We start from the raw sequence: 24827 nt of genomic DNA, 5'->3' as shown, positions 1-24827 counted from the left end.
AAGCTCTACGTCTATCTGTCTTTTAAATACCTCCAGAGATGGTGATTCCATCACTTCCCTGGGGAGCCTGTTCCGATGCCTAATAACCGATGCTTAATAATGTAAAAATTTTTCCTAATATCTAATCTAAACCTCCCCTGGCACAACTTGAGGCTGTTTCCTCTTGTCCTATTTCCTGTTACTTGGGCGAAGAGACCGACCCCCACCACTCTACAACCTCCTTTCAGGTAGTTGTAGACAGCGATGAGGTCTCCCTACAGCCTCCTTTTCTCCAGGCTAATCAACCCCAGCTCCCTCAGCCGCTCCTCATAAGACTTGTTCTCCAGACCTGTCACCAGTTTCATTGCCCTTCTCTGGACCCGCTCCAGCACCTCAATGCCTTTCCTGTAGTGAGGGGCCCAAAACTGGACATGGTATTGGAGGTGGGGCCTCACCAGTACCAAGTACAGGGGGGTGATCACTCCCCTAGTCCTACTCACCACACTATTCCTGATACAGGCCAGGATGCTGCTGGCCGCATTGGCCACCTGGGCAAACTGCTGGCTCATATTCAGCTGGCTGTAGACCAACAACCCCAGGTCCTTTTCTGCCATCATAGGAACTGCATCACCATCGCCATATCAAACAAACGGCATTCTTGCCACTGAATTTCTCCTCTCAGCAGTCTCAGTATGGGAGACCATGAAGCAAGGTGGTTTCCACTGTTTCAGTTTGAGCATTACTCAAACGTGTCCCATACTACCCTAACACCTTTCCAAGGAAGTTTGTTTTTGTTAAACATGAAGGAGATGACATCCTCAGTTTTTCCAGGACTAGACTTTATAGCTGGTTCCTACTTTCTAGAAAATATGACCTACACACAGGACACACAATTTTGCTTCCAGCTTTTCAGATTAGCATCTCATCTAATATGGACTACTTATCTCCATCAGCAGTGTCACAAAAAAAATCAGAGACTTCTGAGGCAGGCACTCACAGTCGCTCACAACCGTTGCGCACAGTCGTTCTTTTGTTGTGCACACAAGTCTTTGCCCAACCTGTTGGGTGGTGTGTAAGGAACTGTAAGGCAATCGGTGTCAATAAGGTTGAATCTTCTTTAGGAACAGGCTGTTGTAGCTTATTTGTGGCTTGAAACTACAATGTGCGAAGACCCTGAGTGTTGGAACAAAATCTTCACTGGTTACAGCATTCAGTTCTGTTCTGATGCACCTTCCTGCCTCTGTCATCTTCCCTGTTTCAGTAAAATAAAAAGAAGAATTTTTTAAAACAGATTTAAAAGATTGTTTCCATGGCTTCTCAGGGGAAGGGGATTTTGTAGCAGGTGTTGCTTCAAGGAAGGAACTGTTCTGGAGTTAAAATAGCACTTTTACTTGCAAACCCAAGTTCAGGGTTTTCACCAAACAACTGAAGGTCAAAGCTGCTCCACCTCAGGATGGATTGTCTCTGTTCCATAGTAGAAGCCAGCATGCCAAAACGGGTATCAATTTTTCTTCATCACTTTAATTTTCAGGTTTTCATTATGTGCGCAAGTCTCACCTGCTCCCATATCAGATGTCAGTGTTGCCAGCAGCCAAGTCAGCTCTACGTGCTGAGCAATCGGTTCCTAAAACTGGGAGTTAATGAAAAGTCTCCTACAAGTCCATCTGACTACTGTGAAATCTGGATTATCCATGATGATATCTGCTTATATGACTTCTCATGATGAATTCTGAATGCATCACAAAAATCTTCAGCTTGCTACTTCTTGGAATAAGTATGTAAGTCTGTAAGCAAGTTGGTTACAGTCACATAGTCGAGCTTTAAATTCTCCCAAATGGTGAGAAGGCCCTTCATGTTCAGCCTTTATGTAGACGTGCAGGTGTGTCTCTGTATCCCCGTCTTGAGAGGAGATCATGCTGAAGCAGTATCAGGTCACCATGTTTTTATGCTACCACAGAAGACTCATCCACATCGTAACATGTCAAAACTGTGTACAGTGTGAAACGCATGCTAGGAATGCTGCACTCTATTTTGAGATGTCCTATTCCTGCCAAAAGCATTACCGTGCGTAACAAATGCGATAGTGTTCAATTTACACAGCTGGGCTGGGTAAAGATCTCTGCAGTTACTGCCTTCACTATCAAATCTGCCTAAATCCAATATACAATGTCAGAGGATCTTAGGCTCACAGACCATGGGCAGGGAGGGTATCCTGGATTGTATTTTTAACATTTCTCTTTCAGGGTCTCTTCCCCACAGTGACTCAAAGTCTACCCTTGTGATCCATGTGCATATATGTAAGCCAAAGCCTTTGTTACCTGTTAAAGTACCTGAATTTTTTCCTACACTTCACTGCAAATTGACAATAAGGAGGATTTCCCACTAGTTTTTAAGGCGAAAGGATCTCCCAGAACATCACAGAATCATAGAATCATAGGGTCGGAAGGGACCTCTGGAGATCATCTAGTGCAACCCCTCTGCCAGAGCAGGGTCACCTAGAGCAGGTTACACAGGAACGTGTCCAGGCGGGTTTGGAATGTCTCCAGAGTTGGAGACTCCACCACCTCTCTGGGCAGCCTGTTCCAGGGCTCTGCCACCCTCAAAGGAAAGAAGTTCCTCCTCATGTTTAGGTGGAACTTCCTATGCTCAAGTTTGTGCCCATTACCTCTTGTCCTGTCCCTGGGCACCACTGAAAAGAGTCTGGCCCCATCCTCCTGACACCCACCCTTTAAGTATTTATAAGTGTTGATAAGGTCCCCCCTCACTCTTCTTTTTTCCAGACTGAAGAGACCCAAATCCCTCAGTCTTTCTTCACAAGAGAGGTGTTCCAGTCCCCTAATCGTCTTGGTAGCTCTCTGCTGCACCCTCTCCAGCAGTTGCCTGTCCCTCTTGAACCGGGGAGCCCAGAACTGCACACAGTACTCCAGGTGCGGCCTCACCAAGGCAGAGTAGAGGGTGAGGATGACCTCCCTCGACCTGCTGGCCATCATTTTAGCTTTGGAAGCAATGGATGCAGTCTTCTAGTCAATAGCGTTCACCTTTTTGATGCCGTTGTCATGTCCCCAGAAATACAGAGATGCAAGTCTCTCTACAGGTTTCCTGTTTGCTCAAAACTCACTGACAAGTTCCTGGACTAGTGAAGGTGATTCCTTTACAAAAACTCAGAAGACATTTGATGCTTGTCCTTTTTCTTATCCTCCGTTACCAAGCAGAAGCCTCTGCTACACTGGGGACAGAGGCTTTGATGAACTCAGTGCTTCAGCAGCTTCTGCAGGGTAGGTGTCTCAAGAGCTCTAGGCAGTGGTTTCCTGATTACAGAACATCTATAGCCTCGGTTCCTTTAGCTGTTTCGGAGCCCTGAGGCAGCATCTCTGGATGTGTATTTGCTGGCCTCACTCTGTGCCTTCTGTTGCTTTTACCTCACCTTTCTGTCCTCTAGCTGAAGGCCAGAATGTCAGTTTCTATCATTGTGGTATTGGGTAGCATTTCCACACACCACCAGCCACCCACTTCACCCACCTCCCACCTTCTTTTTCAGAAACCTGTATTGATCATTGGCACCGTCTCGATGACAGAGTGAACATCTGAAACTTATATTCTCAGAAGCAGTATCATTCATGGGAATCATTCCCAGTTAATGAAACCTCTTTCTGTAGGCTGGTTTCAGTATGTGCTCGTCTTCACTTTAAGTTGACCTCTTTAAGCCACCACAATAAAGTGCCCGTGTCTCCAACAGTATTACTGCCTCTTGTTGGTACGATGCATCCTATAACCATCGTAGCTCCAGATGTATCTTTGCTCGCTGCTCTTTCCTGCCTTGCTAAACTCAGTTCACGTTGCTTTCATTCTTCCTTTTTTCATCATCCTGTTCTTCACAGTTTTCCTCTCACCCTGCTATCCTGTATGATTTTCCATGGACCCAAATCACGACCTCTTATGCTATGCCCTTTATGTATTCTTCCAGGAGCAGAACTTCTCTTGTCTAGCAGGGGTTGAAATAGCCGTGTCAGCCTCCAGCTGAATGGCTGTACTCTGTGGCCAAGGACAGTGATGCACTGTGGTCTCCGCATGAGAGGAAACCTAACTGACCAGAAGCTGTCCTTCACAGCTGGTCTCCTGCGCATTTGCAGGAGCCAGAATAAGGCCCAGAGACAAGGAGAGAAAACAAAGCAGAAGAGGGAGGGCTATAAATGGACAGAACAAGGAAAGGACAGAGAGAAGAGATGAGCCTTATTCCCACCCTTCTGCCCCTCTGACACCAATTGTTAGCCAATCAGCATGGCTGAAGTTTGTTGTTCACAGCTTAATCTCTATCTTTTGTTGCCTTCCCTGTCTTTAGGGGTTTGTTAACCTTGAGTGTGTCTTTGCCATGGTCTGAGTGCACGCACACAGTCAGCCAACAGGTTATAGCAGCTTGTTGCAGCTGTTGGAACTTGATCTTCTATCTAGTGATGACCATGCACGTTTACAGGAGCCACCCATGGATTATTACAAAATGATTCTACTCCATGTATGGAGCTGCATCTCACAGCTAATGCAAGACTGAGACCAGGTATCAAGCCAAGCCTGTAGATCTCTTAAACCATGTAAAAAAATCACTGTGGCAATAAGCAGATTCCACTACCACTTGGAGCACCATCCCAGAGCAGATCCAGAACAACCCTGCAGATGCAGATGCTCGTGCATCTAGAAGGGGCGGGTCATTATCTATTTGTAGGTCAGACCATTCAGCCTCGCCTTTCAAAAATGCTGCTCTCCTTGGTGAAGAAACTTTTTCTGCTTTCTTTAGTCACCGCTGTCACCCTGGCATCCTTTGGCACCTAGAAGGAGCCACTGTCCTTGAGCAACCTCAATTTGCCAGCCAAAGTTTTGGTTTGCTTGCCAGTGGCAAACGGGTAGTGACAACATTTCAGATGCAACACATTTTCAGGACAATGGGGCTGTCTGTTTTGTCACACACATAGCTGGCAGTTCTGCTTCCTACGCTGCTGATTGAGTCTATACAAATGATTCCAAAACTAGTAACAAAGCAGAAATGATGTCCCTGTCAGCTAAGGAAAGATGGCTGCCACGAGAAAAGGCTTAACCACTTAAGTTTCTGTTCTAAAAGTGGGTGGATAATCAGTTCGTTTCTGATTAGGAAAACAATGCTCCTCCCTCATGGGCTTTATAGAAATACTGAATTTTTCCAAAAGATTTTAGTCCAATTCCATGATTCAGTCTTCACCAGAAACCATGTCTTAGAAAACCATGGAGACATCAAACACCTGTACCAGCTGTCTCTTATTTTCATGCTGTAGGTTTTTAAACTGCAATGCCTTTAATATCGGGAGTTAAATTTTTAAGGTTTTTCAGACCAGGTAGGTAACATAATCCTGTTAAAGAGAGACAGAGCACCGGTGTTGCAAATGTTGAGTATTTAGCGTGAGCCGTTCTGTTTATTAACCTGACTTCCTTCTTAGTCACCCAGAATAACTGTTCTTTCTCGTCTCGTCAGGGAGCAAACCTTTCCATCACCCTGACCGGAACTCTGGAGTAGTGCAGACAGTCTACAGCATATTCCACCTTCACAAACAAATGTAAAGCTTCAGGCATGCTGTGACTCAACGATAAAGTAATGCTCCTTTACTGCTTTTTACCCAGAGTGCCGAGGCCTTCAAGTATATAGAGTGGTCGCTAGGTAAATGGACTGAATTATACATTGTTCAAGCGGTTGATGCACATCCAGCAAACCCTGGCTGAACGAAAGGCTGTTTATTCAGTGGGGCTCTCACACTTTGACTGCTAGAAATAGGATACACTGCACTTGAGAAATCATGAAGTGGGCTGGCCTTCTACTGACGCTCTGCTGAACCCCACGAGAATGCAGAGACCTTGCTCAGAAGCAGCGCATACAACTGTCTGCATCTCCCACACTCCCACATTTTCACCTCATTGGCATAAAACAATTAATCGGGGGGCGGGGGGGGGGGGGGCAGGGGGGAAGTCCCCTTGTCATTCTATCTGCAAGTTTACAAACTAAAATACGGATAGTTGGAGGCCTGTAACCAGTGGTGTCCCCCAGGGGTCAATACTCGGTCCAATTTTGTTCAATATATTCATTAATGACCTGGATGATGGGACAGAGTGTATCCTCAGCAAGTTCGCTGATGATACCAAACTGGGAGGGGTGGCCGACACTCCAGAGGGCCGTGCTGCCATCCAGCGTGACCTGGACAGGCTGGAGAGCTGGGCAGAGAAGAACCTAATGAGGTTCAACAAAAGCAAGTGCAAGGTCCTGCACCTGGGGAGGAACAATGCTAAGCACCAGTATACGTTAGGGATGGACCTGCTGGGAAGTAGTTCTGAGGAGAAGGATCTGGGTGTCCTGGTAGACAGTAAATTATCCATAAGCCAAAAATGTGCCCTTGTTGCCAGAAAGGCCAATGGCATCCTGGGCTGCATAGGGAAGAGTGTGGCCAGTAGGTCGAGGGAGGTCATTCTCCCCCTCTACTCTGCACTGGTGAGGCCACAACTGGAGTACTGCGTCCAGTTTTGGGCTCCCCAGTTCAAGAGGGACAGGGAACTACTGGAGCAGGTCCAGCGTAGGGCAACTAAGATGATTGAGGGAACTGGAGCACCTCCCTTACGAGGAAAGGCTGAGAGAGCCGGGACTCTTTAGCCTGGAGAAGAGAAGGTTGAGGGGGGACCTGATTAATGTTTACAAGTATCTAAAGGGTGGGCTGAAGGAGGATGGTGCCAGACTCTTTTCAATCATTCCCAGTGACAGGACGAGGGGCAACGGGCACAAGCTAGAACATAGGAAGTTCCATTCAAATACACGGAAAAACTTCCTTACAGTGAGGGTGACAGAGCACTGGAACAGGCTGCCCAGGGAGGTTGTGGAGTCCCCTTCTCTGGAGATTTTCAAGACTCGCCTGGATGCAGTCCTGAGTAATGTGCTCTGGGCAATCCTGCTTTAGCAGGGGAGTTGGACTAGATGATCTCTAGAGGTCCCTTCCAACTCTGAAGTTTCTGTGATTCTGTGACACACAGCTCACATGTTGGGGTTTTTTTTTTGTTTTTTTTTTTTCCCCCCAGCTTATTTTTAATATAGCTAGCCACTTAAAATTTTGCCAAGCTTTGGAAATTATTTTCTTAGGGGCTGTAGAAATCAATACTACCAGACATGATACATGTTCAGAAATAGCTGACAAAGCATGAAAGCCAGTGACTGACAGAATTCTGAAATTCTGCTAACAGATAAAAATTCATAGGATGTTTTGCATTTCATGCCACTTTGCCAGGTGTTTAAACGTGCGTACTCAAGTAATCACAACGTTAGAGGAGTGGAGGGTGGGACCAGCACATCAACTTTTGAGTAAGGAGACAAGTCACCTACCCACCCTTTCTAGAAGTGCATGTAATGTTCTTTGAAAAGAACAAAGCAAGAAGGAAATGTTTTGATGTAAGTCTCGTGTTTATTTCTTCACCTCCTAAAGATTTTATTTTTTTTTTTTGGCGGGGCATGCCCCTGAAGGGAAAGTCCCAGTGTGACAAGCCAAGTCAATGTGTGAGATGCTAAACTCAGCATCATTGCTAAATTAGCTGCATAATCACAGCCCATTTCTTTGTTAAAAAAGAGCATTGCCTGGTGTGGAAAAATAAGGTGCTAATTATTTCCTATTAAAAAGGAATTTTAGAAAAAAAATCCTGCGGTTTCGGCCATCAATTTATTAGATTTTACATAACTGTGTAGAAGAAAAGTCTTTATATAAAGTGCTTTCTGAACTAATCCCCAACAGAAAGCTCTTTCACATCTGCTGGCTGCTAAGAATACTTCTGAGTCTTTCATCAGTCTAATTCTGTCTGGATTTGACAGGATTATATGAAGGCAAAAACAAACAGCCAGATGATTAGCTTTTCCTAAATCTTTCAAAACTTCAGGGCAGTGAAAATGGGAGTAGGAAAGTTGCAAAGAAATTAAATTACTCTCTAGAAGGTGGGTTTTGTTTTGAAATTAAATCTGTATGATTCTAGAAAGTGATTTAAAGAAAATATTCCTTCCTGTGCAAACTAAACATTCATGAATGGCAACAGAACGAGGACATGCTCATGCTAAACCACTCTTGGCCCAAGTTCAACAGACTTAGCACTCTCTTTGGTGCTTCCAAAGGGATATTTATTTTCTTTATATGCTAGCTGCTTCCATGACCTCTGACTGTTCTTTTGAGAGAGATCCTTTTTTGTCTTCTATTTTTCATGGCCCATGTAAAGCTTTAGTTTATAGGGGAGAGAACCCTTCACCGAGAACCTCAGAATTTGGCCTCTAAGTGGTAGAGTTAGAAAAGATTCATTGTTGAACAGAGTTTTCTTTGCAAAAAAATGTATTTGTATTACAGATGTTCCATATATTTTTCTTTGAACCTGCTTCTCTGTATGTGGTTGTAATTAGAAAAAGGCCCTACACAGGAGGTGCCAGCAGCGTATGATGTATTATCAGTCTTACCGAATAGCAGCATCTTAAAACATCTGTGCATGGAATAAGAAAGTGGTAAATTTGGCGTATGTGTGTTTATACGCATGCGTGGCTGAGTATGTTTATTGAAATGTCTCAAAGCTTTAGGCTTTGAACAAAGGAATGTAAAAATACATGACAAATAGATAAGTGCTTTTTTTGTCATGCAAAGACCCATTTTTGTATAACATACTACTTAATACGAGTAGAAAATTGGCTCCAAGATCATGTTATGAATGCTACATGATGCTGCTCGTGCACATAAATGTGCAAGACACCACACCAATGCAATATAAAGATGAAGTATGTTAACAAAGTAATTACAAAAAATTTACACCTTAAAGTCTATATTTTAAAATGTATTTGAACTGGTTGGCAAATGATGTTTTCTTTCCATAAAGTTTTAGGAATTTTAAGTCAGTAAAGTTTAAAATACTTTTATAAAAAGTAGAAATATTTTGGTTAGATTTGTTTTTCATTCTGCCTATCTGTCAAAGGCAGAACTTGTATGTTTTCCGTGCTGCACCAGCAAGCTTTTCACATTATATAATAAATAGTTAAACTTCTGATGAACCTTATTAGCTCTCTCATAGTCTGTTCACATTCGCTTAACTTGTTTGATCAGTTTTTACATTGCTTTATTTTTGGTCATTTTAAAACACTGGGCCAAACCCCCCAGCTGTGAATCCCGTGTAGCTGCACTGAAACTGTGGGAGCAGGATCAGTAAGTGTCTGTTGAAAAGCCGGCTACAGTCACTTTTCAGGGGAAAATGGTTTCCTCAACCACTTCATTAAATACTTGCTGGCTTTGGACTAATCCAAAATTTTGTTTTGCCTGTTTCTTCTTATGAACTTGATCATTCACAGTTCAAAACCCAGTCACCGTGGACAATGAGTTTCAGAGACTGAATGCCTGAATCACTTCAATGTAATGCCTTTCCTTTTCAAAAAAAGGTACCTGGGTGTACGATACCGGCAAACTGGAACGTCCTTACCTGACTGAGTGCCCAAATGCTGTGCAGTGTAAAACAGGATACCGTCTGGAGATAGAGGCTGAAACTGTAGTTTGATATGGGTCTTATGCCGGATATAAAAGGGTGCAAATGACATCCATGATGATTCATTACTTCTGAAAGATGGATCACTAATGGAAATATCTGAAAAATACAAGAAATGTCTTCTGAAAGATATTTTGAGAGGACTACGTTATTGCGGCACCAGTTGTCTACAGATATTTTATATAGTTCACAAATCCTGTACATAATACCTCCAATTCTTCCCTTTCCAAAGACTAAAAATAACCTAAATCCAGAATAAAACTTAGATAATAGCAAATCAATGCCATTTTGTCTTCTGCGTGCCTTATTTTCATTAACAACCAAGACCATAGTTGTAATGCAAGATAAATGTGATCTTGTTAGTGTTCATGTTCAAATAAGTTTAAGTGTAAATTTTATATTGTTTAAAAATTCAAACGCAAAATACTTTTGCAGGAGTCAGAATAAACATTTATTTCTTCACCATACAGATGAAAGCCTTTGTGGAGGATTTTTAATGAACTGCTGTGCGTGTGGTTAAGAATGTACATTTTAAGTGGAATGAGTCCATTAATCACTGCTGAAATTTGTTTTTAGGATAATCATACTGAGATGCTTGACAATTCAAATTGTCCTGTCTTTGAAACGGAGCACTTTCACGCAGTTATAGTGAAGATACAATGTACGGTTTTGAGGTATACACAACTTCATCATTCTTTTCTCACAGTCACCACTTCTCCCAGTGCTGATTGTTCATGCACCCCTAAGAAATGGGGACAGTTAAAATCCCTTCAGCCAGCTGATAATTGATTGTGCTTTTCTATGCTGTTTATGAAACTGAAACTGTTTCCAATTTTTCCCAGTATACCGACATTACATATTTGAGGTATAATTATGTTAATTATTAGATCATTCATTATCGTTTGATTGTTAGTTTGCCGTATTTGTGGGTTTACTGCAATAAGTCAAGCTATTTAGATGTGCAGGGTACATTTAGACCGGTGTGTTACGTTTAGACTCTTTTTACTACTTACTTAGCAGCAGCACTGAATGCCTGAACCGTAAGTGCTGCTCCCCTCACTTTTCACAGTTTTCCTGCTGAATCTATGCTGTTCCTGTTATAACAGGCCATATTTTGGTGCTCCCAGTTTCACAGTTTTATAGTAACTTGCTTTCAGTCAGATCTACATTCAAGATGTCCCCGTGGTGCATTCCTAGGCCACCTTATGCGGTCTTTCCACACTCAAGTTTTCTGCATAGCATCTGCTCCTGAATCCACTTGCCATCCAGTTGCACCTCGTACTGCTTACCGCAGATGGGCTGCAGTTATTAGCTGGGTACACAGTCAGCGTGCTGCAAGACTCTGTAATTAGTCTATTTGTCACACGGCCTCTCTCAGAATAGGACTCAAGGTGGACTGCGTCCAGCAGACAGATGCACCGTTATACAAGATCCAGATCTCCAACCTGTTATCAGCGTAATGACTTGAGGATGACTCTTAAATGGGTAATAACAACACAGCCGGCCTTTTTGTTCATTCCCCCCCCCCCCCCCCCCCAGATTGCAGTTAATACTTCTGAGGAAGGTGCACGGATTTAACCTCGCAAATTCTCAGTAGGTCGAAAAGTAAGTTTACATCTCTGGAATATCAATTATAATGGATTTATGAAATGCTTGAACGATCAGAATCAGGCTTTTGATGAGCCTGATTGATTGTTATTTCTGATGAGCCATATTGTTATTCAACCTCCGTATATATTCTCATGCAAACACACTGCGTTAACAAATCACTCCCATCCTAAGCATCGTAACAGCTGTTATGATATCAAGGCTATGCAGTGTCTGCAGTAATATATTACAGAATATCAGAAATGCAAAGTTCCTGGCATCTACACTTAAAAGCTGACAGAAATAAAAATACTTTTAAGAGTAGCTATTACCCTGGAAGATAAATAGTAATAAAACTTGCTAAACAGACAAGGCGATGTAATTTATTTCATTAAAACTTACAAACACTATCATCAGGTACAAAAGGTATACTTCATAATTTTCATATGGAATTTTAGGTTCTTGTATTTTTTTTTAGTAGGTAAGAGAGAATGTTCTCCATTACTAGCTAAAGTTGTAATCCCTATAACGATGTCTTCATATTTAAAAATCACTCAGAAATAATAATTAATTTTGTACACAGACATTTTTGCTTTATGCATCATTTGGACGTCAGTCTTCTCTTAGCAAATTTTTGCACAGCGAGACTTCCATATGGAGGAACTGTGCCACAGCAGTCAATCTTATATTAAAATATGCTGCTGCTTAAAAGGTTGTACCAGGTGAACTGTACAATGAGGCACCTGAAAGTCTTCGTGTCAGGTTCAGTTTCGCTTTGTCAATGTACTTAATTCTTTACTGCTTATGAAGGAAGCACAGACAATGACTACTGTGAAAGCAAAACGTTCAGCTGCAGCAGGACTGAAGTGCTACGTTGCTTACCATTGGAAGGCGTATGAAAGGAAGATTGCTATGATAAAAAGCCGTGGTGCAGGGAGAGAAAACAAGGATGAAAAAAGGCAATTTTTATAGTATCGCTCAGAGAATGAATTAAATCCATGGCTTTACATTACAAACACAGTATTAAAAACTAACACGCGCATATTCAGCAGCAGATGTCAGAATGCTTTAGAAAGGAGGTATCATACTGATTTATAGATATAAAATACAATATTCTACTTAATATATTTCATTCTAAAACTTCCAAGATGCAAATATTTTATTCCCATTTTGCTAAAAAAATTGGTTTTCTTCCCAATAAATATATCTGAACAAATGTCAGAAAATGACATATTTTGCCACAATGCAGCAGGACTAACTATAGGAAGTACTAGAATGACGTCTAATTTGCTTGTAAATTATCTGTAGATCCCTTAAGTACTGATTATATGCATGGTAGAGATCTGACTTGACAGATACATGGAAATGTGCACCCGTATCTCAGAACAGAATACTTCACTGCAGTGCACAGAGATGATCACTGTAAAATTTCATTTTTCCAAAATTGCATCTATAGATAGACAAACTTTTAAGGTGAGGAATAAGACAATTTAAGCTTTTCAGTTTGCTTTTATGGCAGGCATATGCAAAACTAACACGTGATGTCAAATGCTGAGGTACTTTACTGTTGTTTCCTTGGCAACAAACTTTTTTTTTCCTCACCTACGATAAGAAAATAAGAAGCTTGGCTAAACCTACACAAGACAGTTCCTGTATTACACATGCTTACTCCAGAGAAAATCTTTGCTAAAACAATTGAGGTGAATGGATGCCTTTGCCAGTCCTATAAGCTAAATTTGTAGGACTTGTGCCGTGTAACTACTACATTACTCACTAGTGCGCTCAGCATCATGTGGTGCTTTGTAAGCACAACAGGCATTTAAGAAAACATTTCTGTTCTGTGTCTGATTAATGACTCACTTTTCTAAGCTAAGTACTAGTAGCTGATGAAACGATACATTTCTAAATGATGCCAAGGGAAGCTCTAAATCCCAATAGACCAGTTAGAGCTATGGGAACACAAAGTTCCTGCAAGTACTACTGCTGAAGTGTGCTTTTCTTTTTCTCTATTATGCGTTAATATCTTTCAGGTTCCTCCTGCTAGCCTCATTTGAGCAGCCCTGTAACGCTCACACACACTATTCAACAAAGCTTTCTAGGTTGTTCTTGCAGCTCAACTCCCACCAGTGAAGTAGAAATGCTCGTACGCACCCCAGTCTATGTTTTGATGGCATTACATTTTGATAGCTTCTTCAAGTAGCTTGTTGCCTCAAAACTTTCAGCAAGCCCATTTTGCTCTTCAGCACGTCAACGAAACTTGCAGTGGAAAAGCAAAACATGAGAAAACTGAGCTCAAACTCCAAGACGGAAGCACAGAGACTGTGGAACAGGGATGGGCTACCCAGCAGGAGTAGAGAGCCAGCACCCAAGTTGAACAGGGATGGAGTTAGGAGTCCGAACTCAGCAGGGGGTGAAACTGGCAAGGGATGTGAAAGGAAACAAGAAGGGCTTCCAACAAGAAGACAAAAGAAAATGTGAGGCTACTCCTCAAAGGAGTGGGGACCTAGCGACAAAGGACGCGGAAAAAGCCAAAATACTCAAAGCCTTGTTTGGCTTATTTTTTACTTGGTAAAACCTGATTAAGCATCCCTGAGCCTGGTAGCTGAGCCTTGAGGAAGTGAAACATCTACGGCAGAGGAAGAATTTTGGAGCTCATCGGCCCATCAGACATACACATGGGCAGGGCACCAGCCAGGATGCAGTGAGTGCTGAGGGAGATGCAAGTATCACCATGAGACTGTTTCCTATCAATAATCTCTGAAAGGTCATGGTGATCGCAGGAAGTTCCTGATGACTGGAGGAAGGCAAAACATCATGGTTTGGATGGATGGGTCAGCCTGTGATACTAACCAGCTGTATCAGTTTGCTTTTCTTCTCTCAAATACTTTTCTGCAACGAAATCTAGCAGACAAGATTTTTCATAGAACTCTGTTGCTTATCACCATTAATCTACTGTCCTGACCACAAACCATAGTTTTGTCCCAGTATCTGTTTAATTTTGGTGGTGTTAGAAGCCAGGATTACTGTCAGGGAGTGGCGAGGGCTGGGAGCCAGGGGCCAGGAGTGATCTAACATGGCTGGCAGGGCAAAGGTATCTCCAGCCAGAGCCCTGCCCGCAGTGAAGTGAGCAGGACAGGCGCGGGGGGAGCAGCCAGGTCAACTCCAGAGGCCAGATCACCAGGTGGTGATCCACAGCGATAAGACGGGTGTTAAGGTCAAGCCTGCAAGTCAGTCTGTGGGTCAGAGTCCAGGTGCAGATCAACATGGCCGGGCAAGGCATGGATGTGATGCTGCTGCAGTGCAGTTCAGAGAGGGAGCAAGGGCAGGAGCCTCTATTATAAAGGGTGCCCCGAGCAATGCAGGAGGAAGCTCCTGCTGGAGCTTCTCAGCAGAGCTATCTTCGAGACCAGACACCAGCCCCACCTCTAGCCTGGCTCTGAGACCATGCAGAGAAACTCTCAGGAAGCGGCGGTGGCATGTGCCGAGGGCCCTGGCACATACGGTGCAACAGCTCGTCAGCAATAAACACCTGCCTGAAAGCTTTAAACTCCACAGTCAGAAATCTTCAGTGGTTTCAGCCCTTCATAGAGAGAGAGTGAGCAGCTCCACCAGTCGCTTCTTTCATTTTGGAAAACAATGACAAGTCTGGCTGTATGGAAATCCTCATATTGAGATCCAATTTGCTTAAGCTGGTACCTCAAAGGTTACTGATATTGCACAGACATGTTTTTTTTCTGTGTAAATACCTGGAAAAACTGAAAATAAATAATTTCACCTTATCTAAATGGAAATGTATTTTTCTGTTGAATCAGCACTTTTTATTTAATCTTTGAAGAGCTAACTTCTTGTAACTTATAACCGAATTCACGTATACAAAAAAAAAGATAGTACGACTTTCATTTTAGTGCAGTAACGAGTACAGCATGTTAACAAAAGTATCGATTATTAACACAACTTTAGAACAATGTACTTATGAAAGCTGTAATTTTGCCAGACCTGAAGCCATTAGTAATCCTTGCTGCCCCTGAGGAGGAGAGACTGAGGCAATCATTATTTTGAGCAATACTGGAGCAAAAGATCATAATTTTGTAAGTGAAGTCTACAGTTCTGTTTGGTTTTGTTGCAGTGGAGTTGTAATCTCTACTGCTAGCTAATTAGAGGCCTAATTAGCTAAGAAGTAACATCTAGGAGCATATGGCTAAATCCCTAAAGAGATCTCTGGTTTTCCAAAGCCTAAAATAGCTATTACTAGCCAAAGTCAAAACAGTAGATCTCTGTCTTTCAGCACGACACATATTAAGAGAAGAATGCCTAAGAATAAGTCATGTGAGCCAGAAAATTGTACTGAGAGCGGCTATGAAACCTCACTACCAAGAAATCAATTGGACCAGAAATCTGAACCTGATTCTCCTGCATCTGAAGATATGGATATTACAGCCAAGATATGGATAGTTTTTGATTCTTCTGTCCCATGAATATTTCAGTAAACAAGAAGAAAAAAAAAAAAGGAAAAAAAAAGAAAACCTTACATACACAATCGCTCAGTGGTCATCATATTCTTTGAGGACGTGACAGATACGGGTTCAAGTATTTACCTCATGATAGTGAAAAAGAAAGCTTAATCACTAAGCAATTAGGAAAATGTGATACAAACAAAGTCTACAAATGTTTAATCCATGCCTGGCTGTGTTAGTAAGCTTGTTCTAGGTATTGAAATGCTTTTAAGATGCTTTCAAGATGAAACCTGCAAGAAGTAAGAACCAGTCTGAGATTCCCTCACTGGGACCACTTCTGGACTGGAAGCCTTCAGCCCTCTGAAGACTAAGGCACTGAGCGTGACTGTGAGTATCTCAGTGAAGTCTGACAAAGCGATTGGAAAAGAATGAAGTATCTAAGACTTCGTTAATCTAGTTTCAAATTGAGATCTTCACTTACTCGTATCTTGGACTGGATTTAGTCTGACAACAGTGCAGGTGTGCTTTGAGGAGGACTAGAGTATAAGCAAGCTGGTGTTCTGCATATTGGTTTGAGAGTAATTAAATCAGGGAAATAGATTACTATATGATTGGAGGGATTAATTTTGGCATTGAGACACTTATATTTAGCCGTCTACACACATTATTTATAGGCATGAAAATACCCATTATGGTCAACTATGACATAAGACAGGATTCAGTTGCTTAAACATGTTTGTCACTTGCCACTGAGATGCTTTAGCATATCCAGGCCGTCCATGTGGGCCTGGCTGGTATGACAGCAACACAGGACACCTGCAGTTGGCAGCTGGAAGCTGTGAGGCATGTATGGCAGTGTGTAGCCAGAGCCTATTTTCAGGCAACTGAATAGCATCACAATGCAACACAGTCAACAGATCTAGAAAGAGAGTCACCTTATCCTGAAGTGGCCTTCTCCAAGGCTCCATTCAGTTTCCCAGATGTAGGTACCTACTGTTATTTTTTCACACCTTCTATTGCCTTGCCTTCCAAGTAAGGCAAAGGTACCTTCTAGGTTGCCTTTCACAACCTCTATTGCCATTCCAGAAAGGCACAGGTGTCCAACAGATCTTGTGCCATATCTGTGAGCCCTGTCTGGATGCTTTTGGAGACAAGTTTGACTGCCAGGGCATCTCAAACAGCACTAAGCATCTACATTTAGAAAAACTTTTCAGCTAAATAGCTTCACTGACTAGATGTTCATTAACCATAATGGGAACTCACATGCAGATACTTAAATCTAGGTGCCTTGCCTTTAAAACCAGTTCCTGCCCTTGACAGTTTCTAACTCTGAACACCTTCACAAAATAAGGTGACCAGCATATCTTCAGCAAATCATTCATGCTCGTAGAGCAAGTCTGAAAATAATTCCAGAGCCATCCTGCTAAGTGCTCGTCAGCTGGCTGTATCTTGTTCTTATTCAAATGGGTAACTGGAGCGAACGGTAAGTGCATGATTGAATTTTTATTGAGACGTCGTGTCACTCACGGCTGGCCGGGTGCGGAGGGCATTACTGTTGTACTGCATATCAATTCCTTCATTTCGTCATGCATGACTTCTGCTTGGGTTTATATACGATAAATCCATGGCATGTATTTAAGCAGGCAACTCACTTTATTCTACCTGACATTTTAAATTATACAGATAAATATTAAAAATGCATGTTTTCTTGTGCCTACCATGAATATTGAATTTACTGGGCTGTTACTGATATAGCTGAAAGTTTAGATTGCTTTTTAGGTAAAACTTTAACAGCACCTTTTATCCTTATAGGACATGACTGCTATAGATACTATTTAAAGATTTTCTCATGTTGCCACAAGGTTTAAAAAAATGATAATGGAGCAGAAAGCTTGAGGGGACCAGTGTTGCTTAAATGAATAAGAGAACACAGTGGTCACTGTGACTCAAGACAACAAGCTAGTAAGTGCCTGTGGTTGTCCTTTGAATGGTTAAAGTGAGCCCACAAATTTCCAAATAATAACTATTAAACAGTTTGTGCATTAAATCAGCAAGTCTAAGTGCATCGTCAGATAAATCCAGCACATGCATGCATGTGTGCTGGAGTGTTTGTACGTAAGGTGTCTTGTCTAAGAGTCTTGAGCTAAATCATACTGTGAATTAATTTGTCTTACAATAGCAGTCAAAATACACCAAGTAACATTCTAGACTATGTAGAAAGAAAAAGATTTTTATAGTAAAAATTATTCCAAAAGTCAGTTTCTTTCCTCATGACTATGAAGATGGATTAAATAGTTACAGAATTGTTGTTACTTTTTTCTTTTCTGTCAGTTTATCATGTATTTTCACAAATTTGCCGTATTTTTGTATCAGAACAATTGAATTTGTCATCAGAATAATATCTAGAAAGTTGACTTGTGCCGATAAACATGGCCAAAGGAAGTTGTTTGCCATTTGTTCATCAAGGAAATGGCTTTATTGCTTGACAAGTATCTCACTAAATTGAGGACAGAACGATGAAAACCTCTTTACATTTGCTATCTTATCTTCAAGAGCTGTACGTTGACAGGCAGTATGTGTAGCTATGGAATTCAGAGACTAATATATAGTCGAAGAAACCTATTTATTAACTTATTTCTTTGTGAAAAGGGTAGTAGCATTCCATTATGATGCCTTGAATTCAAGAAAAATTATTTTAATAGATTTTTATGAAAGTATGTGGCACAAACTAATCCTGCTGAAGAAAACTGCTGAGTAATTTAAAACGTATAGAAATATTGTGATGAAAACCATGCTTATTTTAGCCACTGGCAATTCTTCTCCAATACTGCCATCTATAGAATCTTTCAAATATTGCATTGCTGTCCCCTTAAATGACAGTATTATCAGGTCTGTGAAATCTAATAATTAACTAATCTGAAATTATAGGTCTTCTTCATTCCTCTGCAAAATCAAGTCTATTTTCTAGGACATAAATTTCATGTGCTTAATCACAGAGTCACAGAATCACAGAATGGTAGGGGTTTGAAGGAACCTTGGAGATTTCCTAGTCCATCCCCACTGCCAAAGCAGGTTCACCTAGAGCAGGCTGCACAGGAACGAGTTCAGGTGGGTTTTAAATATCTACAGAGACTCCACGGCCTCTCTGAGCAGCCTGTTCCAGTGCTCCGTCACCCTTAGTAAAGAAGTTTTTTCCTCATGTTCAGACAAAATGTCCTGTGTTCCAATTTGTGCCCATTGTCCCTTGTTCCATTGCCCACTGGGCACCACTGAAAAGAGTCTGGCCCCATCCTCTTGACACCCGCCCTTTAGATATTTATAAACATTGATGAGATTCCCTCTCAGTCTTCTCTTCTCCAGGCTAAACAGACCCAGGTGTCTCAGCCTTTCCTGGAGAGATGCTCCAGTCCCTTGATCATCTTCATAGCCCTCCGCTGGACTCTCTCCAGTAGTTCCCTGTCACTCTTGAACCAGGGAGCCCAGAACTGGACACAGTACTCCAGATGTGGCCTCACCAGGGCAGAGTAGAGGGGGAGGATGACCTCCCTCAACCTGCTGGCCATGCTCTTTTTAATGCACCTCAGGAGACCATTGGCCTTTTTGGCCACAAGGGCACATTGCTGGCTCATGTTCAACTTGTTGTCCACCAGGAATCCCAGGTCCTTCTCCATAGAGCTGCTTTCCACCAGGTCAGCCCCTAACCTGTACCACTGCATGGGGTTATTGCTCCCCAGGTGCAGGACCCTACGCTTCCCTTTGTTGAACTTCATTAGGTTCCTCTCTGCCCAACTCTCTAGCCTATCCAGGTCTCACTGAGAGAGCCTTTTGGTGTGTCAGCCACTCCTCCCAGTTTTGTATCATCAGCAAACTTGCTGAGGGTACAGGCTGTCCCCTCATCCAGGTCGATGATGACTATGTTGAATGAGACTGGACCCAATACTGACCCCTAGGGAACACCGCTAGTTACAGGCCTCCAACTGGACTCTGCACTGCTGATCACAAGCCATTCAGCAAGTTCTCAATCCACTTCACTGTCCACTCACCTAACCCACACTTCCTAAGCTTGCCTATGAGGATGTTATGGGAGACAGTGTCAAAAGCCTTCATAAGTTGAGGTAGACAACATCCACCGCTCTCCCCTCATCCACCCAGCCAACCAGTCCATCATAGAAGGCTCTCAGACTGGTCAAGCATGATTTCCCCTTGGTGAATCCATGTTGAGCACTCCCAATAAGAACCTTTTCCTCCACATCCTTAGAGAGGACATCCAGAATGAGCTGTTCCATCACCTTTCCAGAGATGGAGGTGAGGCTGACTGGCCTGTAGTTTCCTGGGTCCTCCTTCTTGCCCATTTTAAAGACGAGAGTTACATTGGCTTTCCTCCAGTCCTCGGGGATGTCTCCTGTTCTCCATGACCTTTCAAAGATGATGGGAGAGCGGCTTCACAATAACATCTGCCAGCTCCCTCAGCAACTGTGGGTACATCCCATTGGGGCCCATAGATCTGTGGGTGTCGAGTTTGCCGAAATGATCTCCACCTGATCCTCCTCCTTTCTCCAGACTTTTTGTCTTACCTCCAGGGTCTGGGATTCCTGAGGACCGGCCTTAGCATTAAAGACTGAAGCAAAGAAGGCATTCAGTAACTCTGCCTTCTCTGTATCCTCCATCACCAAGGCACCTACCTCATTCAGCAGCAGGCCCGCATTTTCCCTAGTCTTCCTTTTGCTACTGATGTACTTGAAGAAGCCCTTCTTGTTGTCCTTGACATCCCCTGCCAGATTTAATTCCCAGTGGGCCCTAGCCTTCCTCGTTGCATCTCTGCAGACTCTGACAACTTCCCTGTATTCCTCCCAAGTGGCCACTGCCTTTTTCCACATTCTGTAAACTTCCTTCTTCCATTTGAGTTTTTCCAGAAGCTCCTTGCTCATCCATGCAGGTTTCCTGCCTCCTTTGCTTGATTTCTTACTCCTAGGGGTGCACCAATCTTGAGCTTGGAGGAAGTGGTGCTTGAATATTAACCATCTCTCTTGGACCCCCCTACCTTCTAGAGCCCTAACCCATGGGATTCCTCCAAGTAAGTCTTTGAAGAGGCTAAATTTAGCTCTCCTGAAGTCCAGGATTGCAATCCTACTTTTTGCCCTGCTTCTTCTATACAGGATCCTGAACTCCACCATCTCAGGGTGCCCCCAACCTTCACACCCACAACCAGCCCTTCTTTGTTTGTTAGTACCCCGTCCAGCAGCACACCTCTCCTTGCTGGGTCCTCCATCACCTGCCTCAAAAAGTTATCATCAGTGCTCTGCAGAAACCTCCCGGACTGTGTGTGCCTGTGCTGTGTTGCCTTTCCAGCAAGTATCAGGATGGTTGAAGTCCTCCATGAGAACCAGGGCCTGTGAGGCTACTTTCAGCTGTCTGTAGTAGGCCTCATCGACTTCCTCTTCCTGATCAGGTGTCCTGCAGCAAACGCTCACAACAGCGTCACCCATATTAGCCTGCCCCTTAATTCTTACCCATAAGTTCTCAACATGTTCTTCATCCACCCCTAGGCAGAACTTGATACATTCCAGTTGCTCTCTCACATAAAGAGCAACTCCACCAGCTTGTCTTGCTGGCCTCTCTTCCCTAAAAAGTACATAGCCATCCATGACAGCATTCCAGTCATGCAAGCTATCCCACCATGTCTCTGTAATTGCAATGAAATCATGGCCCTGTGACCACACACAGATCTCTAATTCTTACAGATTACTCCCCATGCTGCGTGTGTTGGTGTACAGGCATTTCAGAGAGGTAATCAAGCATGCAGGTTTCCCTGGAGGGGTGCAAGAGGATCCACCACAGGTAGGCACACCCTTGTTGGCCTTCTGGATTTCATTGTGGGAGGCAGCTAAGGAACATTTGACACAGTTCTTGTTGACCTAGCTTATTCCCCAGTTGGATGTGATGGCATTAGCATTGCCATTTTGGACCCCAATTCCCCAGTTCTTCAGTTTAAAGCCCACCTAGTATCTAGAGAAATTCTAGCTTATGTGGAAATATATCTCAATGCTTAACAGAATGTCAGAGGAACTCCACTGACTCCAAATTTATTGTTGTTCAAGTTTTCCACTGCCTTAAGTGATACTGTTTATCACTTAGATGAGAGACTTGATTTAATCCATCAAAACAAATGGCAATATAAAAAAGGAAAAGCTAAGACACAAATGTTTGGATGCTAGAAAACTGCTTATGGAGATGTCATATATAGTTGCTGTGTTCAGCTTTTCTCTAAACCTTCATTATTGGCCACTGCTAGAGACAGGATTACTGGCTTCACACAGAGACACTGTTCTTGCAAGAGGAATAAGCTTCTGAGATACAACTTAGTAGAGATTAGAATATAATTGCAGACAGTCACTATCAGTAACATGTCTGCATTTTTAATGTTCACATCTCTTAATAATTACTTGTTATGAAAAAGATATTGTGTTCACATATATAATAATGATGTCCTATAAATCAAACTATCTGCAGCAAAAGGGTTTTCCACTGTTGCTTCTTCCCCAGGAAGAATCACTCTTGACACTTGATCTTGGCCACTTTTTCTCACAGTAGTAATCACACTGAAGCCAGTATGTCTACAATATACTTGCAGGAGAGCTGAAACAACCAGGTCCTTAGAGGTTTCTCCCTCTTCAGACACCCTTTCAGATATCTAGTTATAAAGGTATTCAGTGGGCCAAATGGAGTAAGCTTGAATTCAGTATTCAAAGCCATACAGTAGACTCTTCCAGACAAAGAGCTGGAACCTCTTGTTGGTTTTTAACATTGTGTGTTAATGAAGTAACTACACCAAATTACATGAGAAGAGAAATTAGAGTTCTCTGGTACTTCAGTCGCAAACTTTAAGTCAAATGAACAAAATATTTTATTAACATCGTATTTTGGTGTCCGGGAAAACATAACTACTTAAAAAAAAATCTAGATAAACTACTTCCCCTGAATTCCTAATCCTTGTTAAGGGAGTGCTAACTACGAATTAAGACTATGCCAGATCTTGGCAATGTTTGGTTGCCATTTATGCACTTCAGGATTTGGGCTGGTTTTCCTGTGTTGCTGTTACAATTGTGACCTTTTCAAACCAGTGGAACAGAACTGTCATGAACAGTCTTAGAAATAGTCTGAGTCTGGATGCAACGTTAGCATTAAGTCAAAAAGACTCCTGCATAAATTTTCCATTTCCTTCCCATTTCATTACATCCACTTTTATTTCTGGCAGTATAACTTAATAATTGTTTTGTTTGTTTACATCAGTGTTATCTCTAGAAACTTAACACACTTGAAGAACCAGCCTGTCTTACGACCGTTAATGGGTTTGGCCAACACAGTTACACCCAAGACGCGGAGCTTTAAACTATTCTAAAATGAATGTATTACTTTGCCTTGCCTGACAAGGCTTTGTTCCTTGGACCCATTCAGATCTAATTTCCAACTTCTCTTCCTACTGCTCCTTATGGATGCTTGCCTTTCCAAAGTAGGTGTCAAATTTCATAGATATCTTCCTACTGCACCTCAGTCACCAGTGTGCTGCCTACCTGTGAATTCAGGCTGTATGAGCCATTAAAACTGTGTTCTTTAACTGATCTTGCTCTCCCTGGGTTTACTCTTGCTCTCAGTTTTCCAACTACTAAACACTTGTCAGTGCAGCTCTGACTTCTAAAGCTTAATCATAAAGTACTTTATCTCTGTGCTGATAGTCATTGCATCCTTGGTGGTTTCAGTTGCTGCTCTAAGCAGGACACATCACATTACTCTTTAAGAACAGTTACGTCCTCATCCGCACGTACACTTTTGTCTCTTATGTACGTAGTTCATAAAGAACCACAAACATTTTTAGTGTCTGCCAGGCAAATTAGTGCCTCATTATTGACAGTTTATGTTTAAGTACCCTTAATATTTGTGGTCAGAGTACTCTTCCTTATTATTGTGGTTCTACCCCTACTGCCCCATTTACTCACTTTACCTGACCTGTTCTTGCGCAATCCATACTGTTGTACTGTATTTACCAGTTCGGTAAAGCCCTATTTGTTCTTACTCTTTGTTATCCTGTGCTTTTTTGCCTCATAAATCTCTTCTGTCTTTTTCTCACACTTCTTTCCTTCTTTCTTGCACATTCGTTAGTCTTCATCATTTAATTTCCCTTCGTTCTCTCCTGGTCCCTTGGGCTGTTCATTGCTCTCTGTCTCTTTTTCTTTTGGCTCCAATAACCACCATCAATCCAGAGATGAGATATTCAATCTTGATAAGCAGCTGTTTTTTAGCAATTTGCCATCCACTAAAAGTGCAAACTGTGCTTTGAAAAATCTCATGATAATTCATTATTCTGCCAGAGTAAGGTGAAAAGCAGGGCAAAGAGTTTGGTCAGGACCCATAGTCCCTATTCATAAAAAGAAAGCTTTTAAATAAAACAGAGAGAAACCCTCTAATGTGTTTACCAGGAGGAGGAATTACTAAAAGGATGACAATCTACAAGAAATACAATTTTCTGTTGCTCAGATATAAGCTATTTGTACCGGTAATAGTGGCCATCATAAGAAGATCCAAATCTATTCTGAAAACAGAACACGGGAGCGTTTACCTGATTAATCACCTGTTTTATGCGCACATGTCTTGGTGATCAGTGTCCTGAATCCAGATGGCGTTACTTTTGAAAACATCACTTGAAATGAGAATTCAAAGTTGAAAAGTTCATACAAAGAGCCCTGAAAAGCTGTTGTAGCAGAGGCAATAGAGCAAGCCCATTCTTACATGGAATAAAGAATTTAACAATGGCTTTCCAGAAGCTATATTCTCTTTGATTTGAGCCTACCAATTGCAAGTGCTTTCTGTGATGGGATTTTAAAACTGTATCAATCTATAGGCTGAGGACTGCAAATTAGGTCAAATGCAGTTCAGCTTGTCAGTTTTGTGCTTGCAGCTCGTTCTGTAGGCACACCGAGGGAGGCTGGACCTTGGCAGGCAGTTTGACGAGGGAGCTATTTAACAGAAACTGGAGTTGTCCAAAAGACGTAAAGAGAGATTCTCGAAGGGAAAACATAAGCTTGTACAATATTAACTAGAATCTAAGAGCTGTGGAATAGAGAGTGCGGAGTGTACTACACCCCTTGCACAGAGAGGCACTTCAGACTTACAGGTCAAGGCCCTGAGCTTGTAGCACCTGTGTATCCACATTGTCGAATATGCGTTGGTGCAATCTCTCAGAGAAGAGAACAGACA

At 42.3% G+C, this 24827-nt stretch overlaps 1 protein-coding gene across 1 annotated transcript in view; it reads right to left on the bottom strand.

The window, feature by feature from the left end:
* The window catches only part of EYS (eyes shut homolog), an 884174-nt gene that overhangs the window by 5227 nt on the left and 854120 nt on the right, over positions 1-24827 (bottom strand). Inside the window, exon 48 of the mRNA XM_063330257.1 lies at positions 9472-9633. Coding sequence (XP_063186327.1) covers positions 9472-9633 — 162 coding nt within the window. The remainder of the gene's footprint in view (positions 1-9471; positions 9634-24827) is intronic.

Source organism: Chroicocephalus ridibundus, chromosome 3 (assembly GCF_963924245.1).
Source record: "Chroicocephalus ridibundus chromosome 3, bChrRid1.1, whole genome shotgun sequence".
NCBI classification, from domain to species: Eukaryota; Metazoa; Chordata; class Aves; order Charadriiformes; family Laridae; genus Chroicocephalus; species Chroicocephalus ridibundus.
This window is presented reverse-complemented; position numbering and strand designations above follow the sequence as displayed.